The 18,539-nt window shown below is 45.2% G+C and overlaps 1 protein-coding gene across 1 annotated transcript in view; it reads left to right on the top strand.

The window, feature by feature from the left end:
- Window positions 1-18,539, top strand: part of ADAM12 (ADAM metallopeptidase domain 12) — a 330,028-nt gene that overhangs the window by 290,292 nt on the left and 21,197 nt on the right. Inside the window, exons 19-21 of the mRNA XM_081267967.1 lie at window positions 2,130-2,265; window positions 2,833-2,941; window positions 4,831-5,004. Of these exons, the coding sequence (XP_081124093.1) occupies window positions 2,130-2,265; window positions 2,833-2,941; window positions 4,831-5,004 (419 nt within the window). The remainder of the gene's footprint in view (window positions 1-2,129; window positions 2,266-2,832; window positions 2,942-4,830; window positions 5,005-18,539) is intronic.

Here is an 18,539-nt window from a genome sequence, read left to right as displayed (position 1 = left end):
TGGACGGAACAGGCTGCCTGGCCCTCTGGACACAACCCTGAGCCCCCCATGATGCTTAGACCGTGACCAGTGCTGCCAGAGGGGAGGTCACGTGTCCCCAAACCCTGCTGTGAATGGCAGCATTGAAACCGTGGCTTTGCCATCGTTTCCTTGACAACAGACACAACAGGACTCTGCAGGGCCAGGCAGAGCACACAGGCCCAGAGGGGAGGCCAGTGTCCCAGGCAGGGCAAAGAGTGCCTGGTCCCCTTCCCCTAAAGACTCGGCACTGCTCCTGTGAGAGCTCCAGTCCACCTCGGGCCCCGAGCCCTGGGCCCCAAGCGAGTAGAGAAAGGACCAGAGGGTCTTGTCCTGATGGAGCCTCCATTGCAGTGGGGGTGAGCAGGGCCAAGCCTGGCATCCCCTTTCCTCAGTGACTTCTGGGCCTCGATGACAACTGGCCTCTTGTTGCAACTTAGTACCTTAGCAGGACAGCAAGCATTTTTCACTTAAAAAAAAAAATAGCAAGGTTTATTTTGTAGTCCATCAAGGACACTGCCACCCATACCGTCTTTGATCGAGTAAAACTGGCGGTGGTCAGAGGAGCTGGAGAAGGCAGTGCGTCTCTGCACACTCTGTCTCTGGGCGTGAACGTGCGTGACCAGTGTACTCAGGTCTCAGGGTTTCCAAAAAGTCCAACCCACGAGACTCCCACTCTCCCTTGCCCCTATTTAGAGTGTAAAAGTGAGATCCCTGCAGAGCTGACCCCACCCCACCCACCCCTCTGCTGTCATCTTGTAAAAGAAGGTGCACTTTCAGCACCTCACCTCAAACACGTTCCCAAGGGAGCAGGTCTGAGCAACTGTGTCCCCACTGCTCGGTGGCCTGGGCTCAGTCACTGTTCAGCAAGTCCTGCCCCCTGCCAGCCACTGTGCAGGTCCTAGGGAGGGTTAGGCAGGTGCCACAAGGCGAGCCTGACGGGAAGGTGAGGGCTTTATCGGAGGGGAGCAATCCCAGAGCTCAGGAACAGGGGCGAGCCATGTGTCTTTAGAGATCTGCAGGGGCAGGAAGAATGGGCTGTGCAGAGGCCTAGAGTCTGGCTGGGGCGGGCAGGGGTGAGAATGGCAGCACTGAGGGAGAGGGGAGGTCAGCACGGTAGGGCACAGACGGGGCATGGAGTCGCAGCACTGCCAGGATGTCAGGCAGAGGGGGCTGCTGTGCTCAGACCCGCAGCTGAGTGTGGAAGGCAGCAAGGCTGGTGATTGAAATCACCTTCCTGGTCATCACCAGCAGCCGGTTGTGCACCTACTATGGGAAGCACACCCAGATCTTTGCTGGTAGTAAACACACACAGATGAATCGTGATGCCTGCCCTCAAGCCATTCACGGACCAGGGAAGACTGGGAGTAAATCTCTAAATCTGCACATTTTCCGTGTCCCCAGAAGGCTTCCGACTACAGCTGCCGTCAAAGACCAACCTGGGTTCAGTGCTCCCTCCCTTCCCACCCTTGACCTACATACACAAGGTGATGTCTCCATAGAGAAAACAAACAGCCCCCTCTCAGAGAAAGGGGGTCTCCAACAAAAAGCTGCATTTCTAAGTCCCTAATGTGGCCAAACGAGACCCAGGGCGTTTCATTTAAGCTATGATTTTTCTGTTTCTCTTTTCACTAATTTGAGATGTTCAGAAATAAGTCTCATTCTAAAAATAATATAAGAAAAGATAAAGCAGCCTGCAACACTGAGCCCTGGGAGGAGGAGCCCAGGAGGGCAGCTGTGTGACCAGGCCACAGCCATCACAGCCTGGGACTTCCGACTGCTGGGACTCGAGTGGCAGGTCCCATTTCCTTCTGTGGTCCTACCCTTCTCTGTGCCACTGCCCTGAATGGGAGGCCACGTGGCCCTGCCCTGTCCCACTGATCCCTCATGTTCCCATTTAGCAAGCATCACAAATGAACGGCAGCTGCGTGGGTTGAACCTCAACTATGACCTTTGGAGTAAAGCTAATTTATTGGTCCATCACTCAGGGATCGCTCACCTCCATTCCGTTTGTCCCTTCAAAGTCCGTTCTGCCGTAAATGTCACCATTTGATACCTCCCACATTTCACTCTGACTGCCGCCCTCTGGAGCCCAGTGTGTTGTGTTTCAGATAACCGAGGCTTGACCATAGGGACCCTGGTGACCGTGCTGTGTCTTCTCGCTGCTGGGTTTGGGGTTTATCTCAAAAGGAGGACCTTGATACGACTGCTGTTTATGAACAAAAAAACCACCTTCGAGAAGCTGAGGTACGCTGGGCCTCGTACTGTGGCTGTGGCTAGCAAGGTCCTCGGGGGCGAGGTGATGGTTGAAGGGACGCAGGGCCAGCCGCTTCTCCCAAGTCGTCCTTAGAAAAGAGAGGGCCAGGCTTTCTGCACAGGAAGACCGGGGGCAGCTTCTGACCTGGCTGCTCGCTGTGGGGCTGCGCAGGGTGCCCATGCAGGGTGCGGGTGTTTTCTCCACCCTGGTGTTCGTAAGCTGTGCACCACCTGGGGACCCTGCGTGTTCTCCTCAGAGGGGGTGGCTTGGAGTCCCAGCACATTCAAAGCCATCATTGCTATGGCTCCAGCTTCTTTCCAAACACCCTGGGCTACCCCATAGCTGTGTCTACGGGGAGCAAGAACTAATTTGACAGAAGGGTGGCTCTGGGGGAAAGAAGGTCAATATTTTTTTTAAATCTGATAAAAGCATTAGATAATTCTTCCTTTGCAAGTTTGCCATAGTCAGTTGAAATAAGTGAGTGATATTCTGAGTGTCACTATAAACACCAAGGAGAAAAGAAATGGCTGTGGCTAGCAAGTCGGATTGCCTTGCAGGTGTGTGCGACCCTCCCGGCCACCCAGCCGCTCCCAGCCCACGCAGGCTCATCTCGCCCACCTTGGGAAAGGCCCATCAAGCAGGCCACCGCACTCCAACATACCAAAGGTGAGTGTTAGACGAACATGGGGACTCACTGGGCTCATAGACATGCAGCTTGCAACACAAGATGGATTTGGGAGGGGATCCTAGCTGCTTCCGGGAAACAGCCGGCTCACTCGGGTCAATGAGGGCTGGCCGGCTGGGAGGCCTGGAAGGAGGCCCACAGTGCCTCCGTGGAAGCCCCCCTGGCCCCTGCGGAGATGTGATGTGGTGTGTGGGGTACCGTAAGCCCTGACCCCTCTAGTCCCAGGCTGGCCCAAGCTGGCTCCTGTCACCGGGACCTTCCTGCTGTTTCCAGAGGCCACCAGCTGGGTTTGGGGGAGCTTCTGTGGCTGCTGTGACTCCTGGAATATTCTGTGAGCTTCACTCAGCCCCAGCTGTGCCCCTTCTGCTCAAGCCCAGAGCTGGGGAAGCCAGTCTGCCCCATTCTTTCAAAGAGAGAGCCTGAGGCCAGAGCACCTCCTGGTCCCTCCTGTCGCTTCGTCTCCTGCTTCCCCGTGAATCATTACTCGAGTTCATTCTCATACTTGTTTTTTTTTTCTACCAAGTGTTTTTTTTTAAATCTTTTTTTGTTGTAGACAAACACAGTATCTTTATTTATTTATTTTTATGTCACTGAGGATGGATCCCAGTGCCTCACACATGTGAGGCAAGTGCTATACCGCTGAGCCACAACCCCAGCCCTCTCACCAAGTGGTTCTGATGTATCTGTAAGAATTATTGAATGTTGAATTCATCCAATGAAAGAATTCAAATTATAACAGTGACAAGACCGATGTCAAGAAATGAGAAATGATTTTTTAAAAAATCATCATCTTGTACTTAGCAGGAAATAAACTGTTTTAGTTCCCTCTCCCTTGATCCAGAAAGTAGAGTGAGGTTTCATTGGGGTTCCTCATTCTTCGTTCATTTCAAACCTGGGGTGGTGAGCAAGAATGGCTTGCTCTAGGAAAGCCAAAAACACAGCTTTGCTTCAAAGAGCCCCAAACTTGACAGTGTCTATCAATGGGGAAAATGATGAACAAGCTGTGATATATTTACAGAGCAGAACACTGCTTGGTATTTAGAAGGACTCAACACTGATGTCCACAATATTGTGGATGAGTCTCAATAATTCTGAGTGAAGAACCAAACAAAAGACCCCGTTTGTATGCATATGTAACTCTAGGAAATGCAGGCTGACTCACGGGGACAGAGCACAGATCTGTAGTGGCCAGGGAGCAGGAGGTGGAGGTGGGGGAGGCGAGAATGACAGGGATGCCCCTGGGGTGACTGGTCCATTACTGTGCCTGTCCTGACGGCTTCATGGGTGTAGGTAGGTCAGCAACTACCAAATCTGCACATTGACTGTGTGCAGCAAGCGCATAGCACTGCCCTCAAGAAAGCTGTTTTTTAAAAGAGAGGAAGGGAGCGAGGAATTGGCAGGGAAGGGTGGGGCCTGCAGTACAAGGCGCTGGGCCTGGTCGGGGAACCTGGGCCAAGGTCCGGAGCAGCCCCTAGCGTGGCTTCCCAGGGCCAGGCCCCCCTCCAGGTTAGTTTTCTGTTTCTGGGGTGCCTTGAGCCTGGTCAGGCTAGGCTGTCCCCCTTCCTGCCTCCTTGGTCTGCTCCCACAGAGGCAGGGTCCAGGGTCTCCCTCTCACTTGCCCAGGGGCCTGCCCTCACTGACTAATCAAAACAGTTTTTAAGAATCTGAATAAAACATGGATTCCTCCACTGCAGATGGGCAGGTGGGTGTGGGCCGTCGGGATTGGAAGTGTCGGTCACTCAAGGTACTCCTTCTCGGGGTGCCCTGGATCCCCGCCTGCAGCTGCAGCAGAGGAGCCGGCTGCGTCCCTTAGGGAATCACTGACATCCTTGAACTCTCTGCCTCATGGCTCTTTGCTCTGACCTGGCAGGACAGGAGATGGCCACAGGGGCAGAATGTGGACATCAGCAGGCCCCTCAACGCCCTGGCTGTCCCTCAGCCACAGTCACCGCGGCGGGTGCTACCGCCCCTCCAGCAGGCCCCGAGGCCGCCCAGCGGCCCAGCCAGGCCCCTGCCGGCCAACCCAGTGCTCAGGCAGACCCAGGTAAGCCACCGCTCCTGTGGGGTCGCAGTGCAAATCCAGACTTTGCTGCTTGCCACTGTGGGAACTTGGGCAAACTGCTCGACCTCTTGTCACCTCTATAAAATGGAGATGATTCAGCTATTCAGACGGTTAAATGAGATGATTGGCATGAAGCGTTTGACACAGTGCCTAGAAGATAGTCAGGGTACGATGTATTTTAATTTACTAGGAGTAATGTTTTAAAATATTCAGAATAGGAAAAGTGTTCCTGCAACTTGTCCTTTAACCCATGACACATTTGAGAATGGCAGAGGGCACTACTACTAGGTAGCCTGGACGATAAAACAGAGACAGCAATCCAAGGCAGATGGTCACTCTTAGAATAATAAAGGTCACACTTTCTTACATTTTTTTATCTTCAAAATTAAATACAAGAATTTCATCACCTATTGAGTCTCTCTTTTCTAGAAGTAGGTTGTCTATTTTGTGCATATCTTCTCATTTTTTTGCCGGTTTTGAAAGTAATGGTTTGTTTTGAGTGTGAATGTGGCACTTCATGATAGGACACTTGAGAAGGGGAAAACACAGCAAATGAAAAACAGAGATCGTTGGTAAATTTTTATTGCTTTTGTTATTTTTCTTCTAGTAATTTTTATATACTGTTTTTAAAATAAGCTCTATGCTCTATACCAGCTTTATCTCCTGCATTTTTGCCTTGAAATCATTCCCACTTATCATGGCATTATTAACCCTACAAAATGTCATTTTAGCAATAGCATTCTTTTGGACTATAGAATAGTTTCTGAAGCCTGGTGTGGTAGGACACACCTGTAAACCCAGTGAATCAGGAGGCTGAGGCAGGAGGATCATAAGTTCAAGGCCAGTCTCAGCAACTTAGTGAGACCCTGTCTCAAATTTTAAAATAACAATAATAATAATAATAATAAAAAGGATATAGCTCACTGTTAGAGCACCCCAGGGTTCATCCCCAGAACCCAAAATAAGGTTTTTTAAGGACTTGCCATTAGTGGGCATATTTGGATATCTCTAGTTTTTGTTCTTATGAGCAGCTCTGTTATGAAAGTCTAGGTAGATAAAATTTTGGACTTCTTTATTCCCTTAGGAGAGTCTTAAAAGTGAAATATTAGGGGAAAGGACTGGTCATTTAAAGCCTCGTAGTTTAATGATTTTCGGAACTGTTATATATGTTTATATTCCCACATTGATTTTGTCTTCCTAACAGGATGCTAGTACCAAATATCAGCCTTTCTAAGCCTTTCCAGTGTGATAGATACACACACCACTCCGTTTCCTTCCTGTGTAGTCGTCCAATCGGGTACTGAAACGAGTGTTGACGGGTCTGGCTATAATTGGGTCTCCTTTCGGTCCATCAGTTTTTGCTTCAAGTGTGTTGACGTCCTCCTGGTTTGGGTACACATCATTAGGACTGTTGTGTCTTCTTGGGGAACCGTAAGGTCCCTTTTGTCATTATGAATTGTCCCTCTTTGGTTGTGTTTGTTCTAAAACCTCCTTTATCTGGTACTAATATACCCTCAGTGTTCTCAGAGTAGGTCTTTTCCCATCCATCACACTTTTCGCTTGAGAGGGCAGGTTTATTGGGTTCATTTTTGTTTCTTGGTGTTTCTTAGTTATTTCCAGGTCGTGTGTGCTTATGTGTTTTTTCCTGTTACGTATCTTGAGGAGGACACCGGCACACTCACAGGGACTCACCACCGGCTGGTTCCTTTAGTCCTGGGGCCACTGGCCAGTCTACTTTCTTTCTCAGCTTTCAGAGTCTTCCGTTAGCTGCCTTGTGAATTCTGTCCAGACTTTTCTGTTGTAATTAACAGGAAGAATAGGATGGACTATTCTTATTCCATCTTGTCTAGACCTCGATTCTTTTTGTGTTTCTTTGGTTACTGGTATTCAAACCACTTCCTGTATGTCTAGTAGCCAATGGTGTACTGGTAAACTGGCACTTAAGAAAATAAAAAATAATAATAAAATGCAGTGCTGGGCACAGTGGTGTACATCTGTAATCCAGTGACTCAGGAGGATGAGGCAGGAAGATCTCAAGTTCAAGGCCAGCCTCAGCAAATTAGTGAGACCATCAAAAACATAGCAATACCCTGTCTCAAAATTAAAAATTAAATAAAAAGGCTGGGGATGTAGCTTAATGGTAAAGCACCCCTGAGTTCAATCCCCAGTACCAAAAAAAAAAAAAAAAATCCTGACATATAGCAGGTTTCTCTTTCATATAACCCCCACCCATCCCCGCAGAGTCAATTACAAGCTATTAAGGTGACATCACTGCACAGGAGCAGGGAATCCGCTGTCACAAGCTAGACCAGCTCCCACACCCACTCTCAGGGATCTGCTCTATGCATTATCTGTTACTATCCTTTGACTTTTTTTTTTTTTTTTGCTTCCATTGAGAGGTCGAGTTGGCTCCCTGAGGTATGAGTTTCTTTCTTAATAGATGATGTAATTTGTTGTAATTCTATTTTGCATTTGGCACAGAAGAGCTCCAGTTTTGAATATTCCACATATTAATGGCTCCTTGGGAACCCTCCCATTCCTTCCATGCTTGCAGAGCGGGGAGGGCCCACATGCAGTCTCTCCTGCTGACTTGCTTGGCTGTCCAGGGTTCTGTTTGTCCATGTGTCTTGCTAACCTGCCAGGGTTAAGTGGGTGCAAGGCAGTGGCCCCTCCTCTACTTCCTGGCCCATGGACTTATTTGAGGACCCGATGAAGCAGTCAATAGCAGCAATCAGCATTCCGCACATGCTCTCCCGGTGTCCATGGAGCCCCATGGATTCACTTATTTGTGGCTTTTTATTCCTGCCTTTAAGTAGCCCACCTGTGCGTGTGCCAAACAGGGACTGCCACCCACGTCGTGTAATCAGGGAAGCCACTTCTCCCTGATCACACGACTTGTGGGTGGCAGTCCTCAGGAAAGTCTTTCTCCCACCAGCTGTGCATGCCCACAGAAGTGAAGTCTTCAAGATTCCCTTTCAAGCAGGCTTTGGAAAAGCCCTGCCTTTGTGATCCTTCAGCCATTACTCACTGAAAAATCCACCTGTTCACTCCAGGTTGGTGTCTGTCTGGAAACTTCCAAGACATGTGACACAGAGTGAGGACGTGGCTCTTCCCCATCACACGTAGACCTGGAGTAACTCCTTGCAGTCCCTGGGATACACAGTAGGATTCATTTACTTCTAGGAAACTCCTAAGCTGAGGTTGCTGGCAGAGCCTAGCTTTATTGGAGAAGGGTCAGGAGACAATGATGTCCATAAACCAGGCCCTTGGTATCTGCTCAAAGGTCCTGACCTTGATTCCCACATTCCTCATTGTGAAAAGGTATCAAAAACCAAAACTCAGTTTCCCAATTTGACAGATGCCTCCAGCTTCCATGTTCACTTACCTCCACTGGCTGCCACTTCTGCTTAGGTTTTGACCTGATAACACTATGTGCTCTGGCCATCTTGTAGCTATTGATGCTTTTAAAAAAATTAAAATGTATATCTTATCCAACAATTGCATGGTTTTCAGAGTTTCCATACTATTTTCCACAGTGGGTCACGATAACCAGCCTGCATATTACTAGATATGGAAGACCCTCTCCCCACTCAGCTTGGGTTAGTTCTATAATGCCTGCACTGGTATGGCTCACAACATTTCTATTCTTCTGTTCTTTACCCATAATCCCAGTTTTTTTTTCTTTACCCCCTCCAGTCTGTCTGTCTGTATCTCTCTTTCTCTCAGCCAAAGATAGCTGAGCACATACGGTGAGATGCGCTGACACCATGCAGACCCTATGTGGTGTTTTCTCCTGATGACATCCAGTCTTCCTGTAGAGATCTCTGGTGACAGGTCGTGTTAGTTCTTATCAGATGGAGGCTGACAGGAGTTGAGAATTCCTTAGAATGATGGTCAAGGATTTTAAAATGTCCATTTGCAAATGTCTAAAACATCTGAAATGTCGCTGTGGCTAGAACATGAACAGAATGTGTTGGACCAAACTATCTAACAGTGTCCCTGGACTTTTCTCAGTGTCTGGGAGTTGAGAAGGCAGAGGAGTGAGGTTTCCTTGTTTAAAATGAAAACACATCTAAAGAAATATTTATCAGCATGAGTGGCCTGGAGCCCTTTCTCAGCTCCCTGCCACAAGCCCGGGGGCTGGACTGGGCTGCCCCAGGAAAGCCCAGGTTCAGGCTTTGTGAAAGCAGCATGAAAAGTGACACCAGAGGGGACATGACCTTCTACCAGGTCACAGCATGTGCAGCAGGGGCTTCCTGTCCCAGGTTCTTCTCCACGCCTCACATCTGAAAAATAAGGGCCATCTTTCCGACCAAAACTGCTCCCTCTTCCATGGCATCATGTCCCATTAGGACTGGCAGGAAGCCAGCATCTTGCCCAGGCACCACCTTTGCACACAACCTGTTTTCTGCTTCTTTAGACCATGTCCTGGCCGTGGTGAGAAGGAGCAAATGGCAGCCTGTGCCATCCCCAGATCCAGAGTCAGAGCTTTCTATCAGCATCCAGCTGCTTGGGCTTTTGTAGCTATGGTGACCATGTCCTTTTTCCTTTAAAGCAAGGAATACATCTAAGACGATGATTAATAATTAAAAATGCCCATCAGCATAAATAGAGGATGTCCCAACAAACCTGAATGAATAGCCAACCTAATTATCTTCCATTTTATGATAAATCCAAATATATTATGATACATTATGTAATATTACCTCACTTTTCCTCCAGCTGCAATGAAAAGCTGACATTATCTTTACTGCCAAGACTAGATACTTTGTCATACTTAGCAGCAAAACTCGTATCATTTAGTAATGAGTTATTTAATCCCTAAAGCCCTTTAATTTTATGAGTGTGCACATTCATTTTTTGTAATAAACACTGATATCCTGCTCCTAGTTTTCTGCTACAGGAAAGGAGCTGGATTTGTAGCCTTAGTTCATTACCCAAGGTTTGTTAGTAGTTTATGGTGCTTCTGGAAGGTAAGTCCACCCATCCATCAGCTTCAGAGCAGCCAAGCAACTGGCACTTACTCCTTAGAGTAAATGGGCAGACAGCTTCCTAACTCGGTCCTCGGGTCAACCTGAAGAATGGTCAGTCATCAACTACTCCCTGCCGACAAGGGAACTGCACATCCTGTGGAACTAGTGAATGCAGCCTGGTTGAACAGATATACAGCCCATGCTCGGAGGCCATACAGGGCTTCATCCCTAGCTAAGGAATTGGCTCTGTATGCTCGAGCCTGTTAGTATTTCCTTTAATGAAGTCTAATGTAGAAATGTTACTTGTAAATCTATCCCTTGTGCAGTGGCTCTTTCTTAGCCCGATGTGCCCTATTGTTGCATTTTCCAATTGAGCTCTAGGGCTGGAGAAAGATCATTTTAGTGGTGATAAGTATTATGGGATATTCAACTCAACTGTTTTAAAGTCATTTTATTATAATTATTAGTGCTTATCAATTGCACAAGACAATGGGTTTCCCTGTGACAGTTTCACACATGTGTATGATCCATCTCCCCTCCTCACCTCTTCCCTCCTCCCCTGGTCCTCACCTAATAAGCCCTCTTCTTCTTCCATGGGGTCCTTTTATTCCTTCCTTCCTTAGTTTCACATATAAGAGAAAGTATGTGCTACTTGTCTGAGTCTGACTGATTTTGTTTAACATTTTCCTGCAAATGACATGGTGTCCTTCTCCTTACGGCTGAACAATACTCCGTGGTGTGGATACACCGTATTTTCTCTCTCTCCATTCATCTGCTAATGGGCATCTAGGCCAGTTCCGGAACCTGGCTGGCATGAACAGTGCTGCAGTGAACACGGAAGTGCAGGTGTCCTTGTGGTGGTGCTGCGTTTGGTTCCTTCAGATATATAACCAGGAGCGGGGTAGCTGTGTGGCAAGGCAGTTTCGTTTTTGTTTTGTGAAGAACCTCCATACTATTTTCCACAGTGGCGGTGCTAATTAGTATTCCCTGCAATGGTGTATAGGACTCCTATTTCTGCATTTTTAATCTTTTTGTGTTCTTGATAATAGCTATTCTGACTAGGGTAAGATAGAATCTCAATGTAACTAGACATGCATTTCCCTGTGGCTGAAAATGTGGAGCATTTTATTCACATATTTATTGCTGTTTATACCTGTTTTGAAAAATGTCTCTTTAAACTCTTGCCTGTTTGTTAATTGGATTGCTGTTTTGTTGAATTTTTTGAGTTCAATTATATATTCTGCATATTAATCCTGTCAGATGAATAGCTGGCATAGATTTTCTCCCATTCTGTGGGTTGTCCCCTCATTCTATTGATTGCCGTTCACTTTTTAATTTACACAATTCCTTTGTCCGTTCCTGCTATTATTTCCTAAGCTATTAGAGCCTGTTCAGGACATTGTTGCCTGTGCCTGTATCATGAAGTGTTTCTCCTATGTTTTCCTCTAATAATTTCAAAGACTTAGATCTTACATTTAGGTCTTTGATCAATGTTTTCAGTTGGTTTTCTTACAGGGTGAAAGGAATCTGGTTTCAATCTTCTAAGGTGGACACTGAAGGGGCTGTTTTTCTCTCACATGTTTTTGACTTCTTTGTGGAGAATCCCGGAGTTGTAGATGTATTGGGTGTGTTCCTGGGTTCTTTATTCCATTCCATTGGACTACATGTCTATTTCTATGCTAATACCATGCTGGTTTTGCTACAGTGGCTCACTATAATTTGAAATTGGGCACTATGTTGCCACCAGCATTTGCTTAGGATGACTTTGGAGACTCAGGTTCTCTCGTGCTTCCATAGAGATTTAGGAATTTCTTTTAGATTATTTTTGCTGTTTTTATATAAAGAATGACTTTGGTATTTTTTTTCTTTATATAATTGATTTTTTCTTTTTTTAATATTTTTTATTGGTTGTTCAAAACATTACAAAGCTCATGATATACCATCTTTCATACATTTGACTCAATTGGGTTATGAACTCCCATTTTTACCCCAAATACAAATTGCAGAATCACATCGGTTACACACTCACATTTTTACATAATGGCATATTAGTGACTGTTGTATTCTGCTACCTTTCCTATCCCCTACTATCCCCCCTCCCCTCCCATCATCCCTCTCTACCTCATCTGCTGTTGTTCAATTCTCTCCCTTGTTTCCGCCCCCCCTTTCCCCTCACATCCTCTTCTATGTAATTTTGTGTAACATTGAGGGTCTCCTACCATTTCCATATGCTTTCCCTTCTCTCTCCCTTTCTCTCCCCCCACTCGTCTTTGTTTAATTTAATCTTTTCCTCGTGCTCTTCCTCCCTGTTCTGTTCTTAGTTGCTCTCTTTATATCAAAGAAGACATTTGGCATTTGTTTTTTAAGGATTGGGTAGCTTCGCTTAGCATAATCTGCTCAAAGGCCATCCATTTCCCTGCAAATTCCATGATTTTGTCATTTTTATTGCTGTGTAGTACTCCATTGTGTATACATGCCACATTTTTTAATCCATTCATCTATTGAAGGGCATCTAGGCTGGTTCCACAGTCTAGCTATTGTGAATTCTGCCGCTATAATCATTGATGTGGCAGTATCCCTATAGTATGCTCTTTTAAGATCCTCAGGGAATAGTCTGAGGAGGGCGATAGCTGGGTCAAATGGTGGCTCCATTCCCAGCTTTCCCAGGTATCTCCATACTGCTTTTCAAATTGGCCTTACCAATTTGCAGTCCCACCAACAATGAACAAGTGTACCCTTTTCCCCACATCCTCGCCAACATTTATTGTTGTTTGACTTCATAATGGCTGCCAATCTTACTAGAGTGAGATGTTATCGTAGGGTGGTTTTGATTTGCATTTCTCTGACTGCTAGAGATGGTGAGCATTTTTTCATGTACTTGTTGATTGATTGTATGTCCTCCTCTGTGAAGTGTCTGTTCAGGTCCTTGGCCCATTTGTTGATTGGGTTATTTGTTATCTTATTAATTTTTTGAGTTCTTTGTATATTCTGGATATTAGGGCTCTATCTGAAGTGTGAGGGGTAAAAATTTGTTCCCAGGATGTAGGCTCTCTATTTACCTCTCTTATTGTTTCTCTTGCTGAGAAAAAACTTTAGTTTAAGTAACTCCCATTTATTTATTCTTGTTATTAACTCTTGGGCTACGGGCATCCTATTAAGGAATTTGGAGCCCGACCCCACAGTATGTAGATCGGAGCCAACTTTTTCTTCTATCAGACGCAGTGTCTCTGATTTGATATCTAGCTCCTTGATCCATTTTGAGTTAACTTTTGTGCATGGCGAGAGAAAGGGATTCAGTTTCATTTTGTTGCATATGGATTTCCAATTTTCCCAGCACCATTTGTTGAAGATGCTATCCTTCCTCCACTGCATGCTTTTAGCCCCTTTATCAAATATAAGAAAGTTGTAATTTTGTGGATTGGTTTCTGTGTCCTGTATTCTGTACCATTGGTCCACCTGCCTGTTTTGGTACCAGTACCACGCTGTTTTTGTTACTATTGCTTTGTAGTACAGTTTGAACTCTGGTATCGCTATACCTCCGGATTCACACTTCCTGCTTAGAATTGCTTTTGCTATTCTGGGTCTTTTGTTTTTCCATATGAATTTCATGATTGCTTTATCTATTTCTACAAGAAATGCCGTTGGGATTTTAATTGGCATCGCATTAAACCTGTAGAGAACTTTGGGTAGTATCGCCATTTTGATGATGTTAGTTCTGCCTATCCATGAACAGGGTACATTTTTCCATCTTCTAAGATCTTCTTCTATCTCTCTCTTTAGGGTTCTGTAGTTTTCATTGTATAAATCTTTCACCTCTTTTGTTAGGTTGATTCCCAAGTATTTTATTTTCTTTGAGGATATTGTGAATGGAGTGGTTTTCCTCATTTCCATTTCAGAAGTTTTGTTGCTGATATACAGGAATGCCTTTGATTTATGTGTGTTGATTTTATATCCTGCCACTTTGCTGAATTCATTTATTAACTCTAGCAGTTTCTTTGTAGACCCTTTTGGATCTGTTAAATATATTATCATGTCATCCGCAAATAGCGATAATTTAAGTTCTTCTTTTCCTATTTTTATGCCTTTAATTTCTTTTGTCTGTCTAATTGCTCTGGCTAGTACTTCAAGAACTAAATTGAATAGAAGTGGTGATAGAGGGCATCCCTGTCTTGTTCCAGATTTTAGAGGGAATGCCTTCAGTTTTTCTCCATTTAGGATGATGGTAGCCTGAGGTTTAGCATATATAGCTTTTACCATGTTGAGGCAAGTTGCTGTTATTCCCTAGTTTTTCTAGTGTTTTGAACATAAAGGGATGCTGTACTTTGTCAAATGTTTTTTCTGCATCTATCGAGATGATCATATGGTTCTTGTCTTTAAGTCTATTGATGTGGTGAATAGTATTTATTGATTTCCGTATATTGAACCATCCTTGCATCCCAGGGATGAATCCTACTTGATCATGGTGCACAATTTTTTTGATATGCTTTTGTATTCTATTCGCCAGGATTTTATTGAGAATTTTTGCATCCCAGTTCATTAGAGATATTGGTCTGTAGTTTTCTTTCTTTGAAGTGTCTTTGTCTGGTTTCGGGATCAGGGTGATGTTGGCCTCATAGAAAAAGAAGGAGCTCTTCCAAATTCATTCTATTTCTTGAAATAGCTTGAAAAGTATTGGTATTAATTCTTCTTTAAAGGTTTTGTAAAACTCCGCTGTATACCCATCCGGTCCAGGGCTTTTTTTGGTTGGTAGTCTTTTGATGGCTTCTTCAATTTCTTCCTTTGTTATTGGTCTGTTCAAATTGTGTGTGTATTCCTGACTCAATCTGGGCAGATCGTATGACTTAAGAAATTTATCGATATCTTCACTATCTTCTATTTTAGTGGAATATAGGGTTTAGAAACACTTTCTAATTATCTTCTGTATTTCTGTAGTGTCTGTTGTGATATTGCCTTTTTCATCCCGTATGTTAGTAATTTGAGTTCTCTCTCTTCTTCTCTTCGTTAGCATGGCTAAGGGCCTGTCAATCTTATTTTTTCAAAGAACCAACTTTTAGTTTTTTCAATGGTTTTTTTTTTGGTTTCAACTTCATTGATTTCTGCTCTAATTTTAATTATTTCTTGTCTTCTACTACATTTGCTGTTGTTTTGCTCTTCCTTTTCTAGGGTTTTGAGGTGTAGTGTGAGTTCATTTATTTGTTGGTTTTTTTTTTTTGAGGCAATAACTCCAAGAAATGAATTTCCCTTTTAAAACTGCTTTCATTGTGTCTGTATTGTCATTTGTCTCTATGAATTTTTTTATCTCCTCCTTTATGTTTTCTGTAACCCATTGATCATTCAGTAACATATTGTTCATTTTCCATGTGATGTAGGATTTTTCCTTCTTTTATCATTGATTTCCAGTTTCATTCCATTATGATCAGATATGGTGCATGGTATTATCTCCACACCTTTATATTTACTAAGAGTCGCCCTATGGCATAATATATGGTCTGAGTAGGATCCATGTGCTGCTGAGAAGAACGTGTATCCACTTGATGATGGTTGATATATTCTATATATGTCGGTTAAGTCTAGGTTATTGATTGTGCTATTGAGTTCAATAGTTTCTTTATTCAGCTTTTGTCTAGAGGATCTGTCTAATGGTGAGAGCAGTGTGTTGAAGTCACCCATAATTATTGTGTTGTGGTCTATTTGACTCTTGAACTTGAAGAGAGTTTGTTTTATGAACGTTGCAGCTCCATTGTTTGGTGCATACAAATTGATAATTGTTGTGTCTTGTTGGTGGATGGTTCCTTTTAACAGTGTATAGTGTCTTTCTTCATCCCTTTTGATTAACTTAGGTTTGAAGTTGATTTTATTCGATATGAGTATGGCCACTCCTGCTTGCTTCCGAGTGCCATGTGAGTGATATACTTTTACCTTCAGCCTGTGTATGTCTTTTCCTATCATATGAGTCTCCTGAAGGCAGCATATTGTTGGATTTGTTTTTTTGATCCAGGTTACTAGCCTATGTCTCTTGATTGGTGAGTTTAGGCCATTAACATTTAAGGTTACAATTGAAATATGATTTGTACTTCCAGTCATGTTTATTTATTTATTTTAGTTTGGTTAGTTTTTACTTTTTGGTTATTTTCCTCCCCCTTTACTGAGATACCTCCTGCTGTTAGTTTTGGGCACTATTTTTCAATTCCTCTTGTAGTATTTTGCTCAAAATGCTTTGCAGTGCTGGTTTTCTGGCTGCGAATTCTTTTAGCTTTTGTTTATCGTGAAAGATTTTAATTTCACTGTCAAATCTGAAGCTTAATTTTGCTGGATACAGTATTCTTGGTTGGAATCCATTATTTTTCAGCATTTGAAATACATTGTTCCAGGATCTTCTCGCTTTCAAAGGCTGTGATGAAAAATCAGTCGTTAACCTAATTGGTTTACCCCTGAATGTAATCTGCCTCCTTTCTCTCATAGCTTTTAATATTCTCTCATGGTTCTGTATGTTGGCTATCTTCATAATTATATGTCTTGGAGTTGATCGATTACGGTTTTGAATGTTTGGGGTCCTGTAGGCTTCCAGGATTTGGCAATCCATTCCATCTTTCATCTCTGGGAAGTTTTCTAGAATTATTTCATTTAATAGGTTGTCCATTCCTTTGGTTTCTCTATGCCTTCTTCTATCCCGATGACTCTCAAATTTGGATTTTTTATGACATCCCATATCTCTTGAATAGATTGCTTGTGGGATTTAAGCATCTTTTCTGTGATGACTATATTCTTTTCAAGTTGATAAACTTTGTCTTCATTATCTGATGTTCTGATTTCTACTTGATCTAGTCTATTTGTAATATTCTCGTTTGAGTTCTTAATTTGGTTTATAGTTTCCTGCATTTCTAGGATTACTTTTTTTTTAAGATCTCCTGGTAAAGCTCATTTTTTGCCATTTGAATTTGTTTAAATCATTTTCAAAATATACTTTTATTGCTTGGACTTGCTGTCTCATGTCTTCTCTAATATTCCTTTCCATCTGAGTTAGGTATGCCTTGAGTTCTTTCCCTATCCCTGTTTCTGATGCTTCTAGGTCCTCCTGTAGATTTAAGTTGTCCTGCATTGTTTGTACTCCTTTTTTCCCTTGTTTTTACATGATGTTCACGCTAATTTCCAGCTCTATTTGATTGCTGTGTTTCTGCTCTCTTCTATAAACTTGTTTTGGTTTTTTATATCTCTGTTGTCTCTCCTTTGTGTTGGTAGAGTATGCTAGCTAAAGTGGATTCCGCTGGGAAGGAATTCCGACGGCTGAGCTCCAGTGACGTCACCTCTCTGCTATGGCGGGCCCCAGGCTCCATTCGGACACTCGGGTGTCCGAATGGAGGGGTGGGACTGGACTGTCTCTGGTTGGTTTCAGCTCCCTGACGCTGGCGGCCAGGCAGTCTCCAACCGCCCAGTCGCGCAGGCAGCGGGCGGATGATCGGTCGCCGGTGGGTGTGCGGTGTTCAGCCGCCTAGTCGCACGGGCAGCGGGCGGGCAATCTCTAGCCACCCAGTCGCAGGGGCAATGGGCCGGCTGTCGCAGGCGGGTGGGCAGTCCCCGGCTGCCCAGTCGAGCAGGCAGCCGGCGGGCGTGCGGTTTACAGCTGCTCAGTCACAGGGGCAATGGGCCGGCTGTCGCTGGTGGGCAGGTGATCTCTACCTGCCCAGTCGCAGGGGCAGTGGGTTGGCTGTTGCATGCGGGTGGGTGGTCCCCAGCTGCCCAGTCGCGCAGGCCGCCAGCAGGCGATTGGTGGCCGGCGGGCATGCGGTTTCCAGCTGCTCAGTCACAGGGGCAACGGCCGGCTGTCGCTGGTGGGTGGGCGATCTCTAGCCACCTAGTCATGCAGTCGGTCGCCAGCGGGCAGGCGGTCTCCAGCTGCCCAGTCACTCGGGCAACCAGCGGGCGATCGGTCACCCGTGGGCATGCAGTCTCCAGCCACCCAGTCCCAGGGGCAATGGGCCGACTGTTGCTGGTGGGCGGGCAATCTCTAGCTGCCCAGTCGCGTGGTAGGTCGCCAGCGGGGGGCGGAATCCAGCCCCCCAGTCAGTGGGTGGAGTTTCACTGGCGGGCATGCGTTCTCCAGCCGCCCAGTCGTGAGGGCCTGGCCTCTAGTCCCCTGGTTTCTCCTGCTAGTCCTGGTTTCTCCTGCTAGACCAGATTTCCCCTGAGTGATGCCTCTCGGCAGTTCAAACTGTACTCTGGGCCTGCCGTTTGTTGGACGTGGAGGGTGGCTATTAAGAACCCACCGGCACTCTATTGTTTTGATTTTTTCCGCTTGCCCCTTCCCCCGCGCTGGCAATACAGGTTTCGTTTTCCCCGCTGATGTGAGGGGGAGTTGAAGGTCGGGTGGCTCTAGTTTTCCCAGCGTCTTTATGCAGGCTTGCTCTGATAATCCCTCCCCCAGAGAGCCTAGGAGAGATTTTATGCGAATTTCCCGCTGTATGGGAGATGAGCTGAGTAACACACACCTGTTTTATTGTTGCAATCCGTTGGAGAGTGGCGGTGGTTACTTCAGCTCTTCAAGAT

This window comes from Spermophilus citellus (genome assembly GCF_964194105.1).
Source record: "Spermophilus citellus genome assembly, chromosome: 15".
Classification (NCBI taxonomy): Eukaryota; Metazoa; Chordata; class Mammalia; order Rodentia; family Sciuridae; genus Spermophilus; species Spermophilus citellus.
The sequence above is the reverse complement of the archived record's forward strand: the minus strand, read 5'-3'. Positions and strand labels throughout refer to the sequence as shown.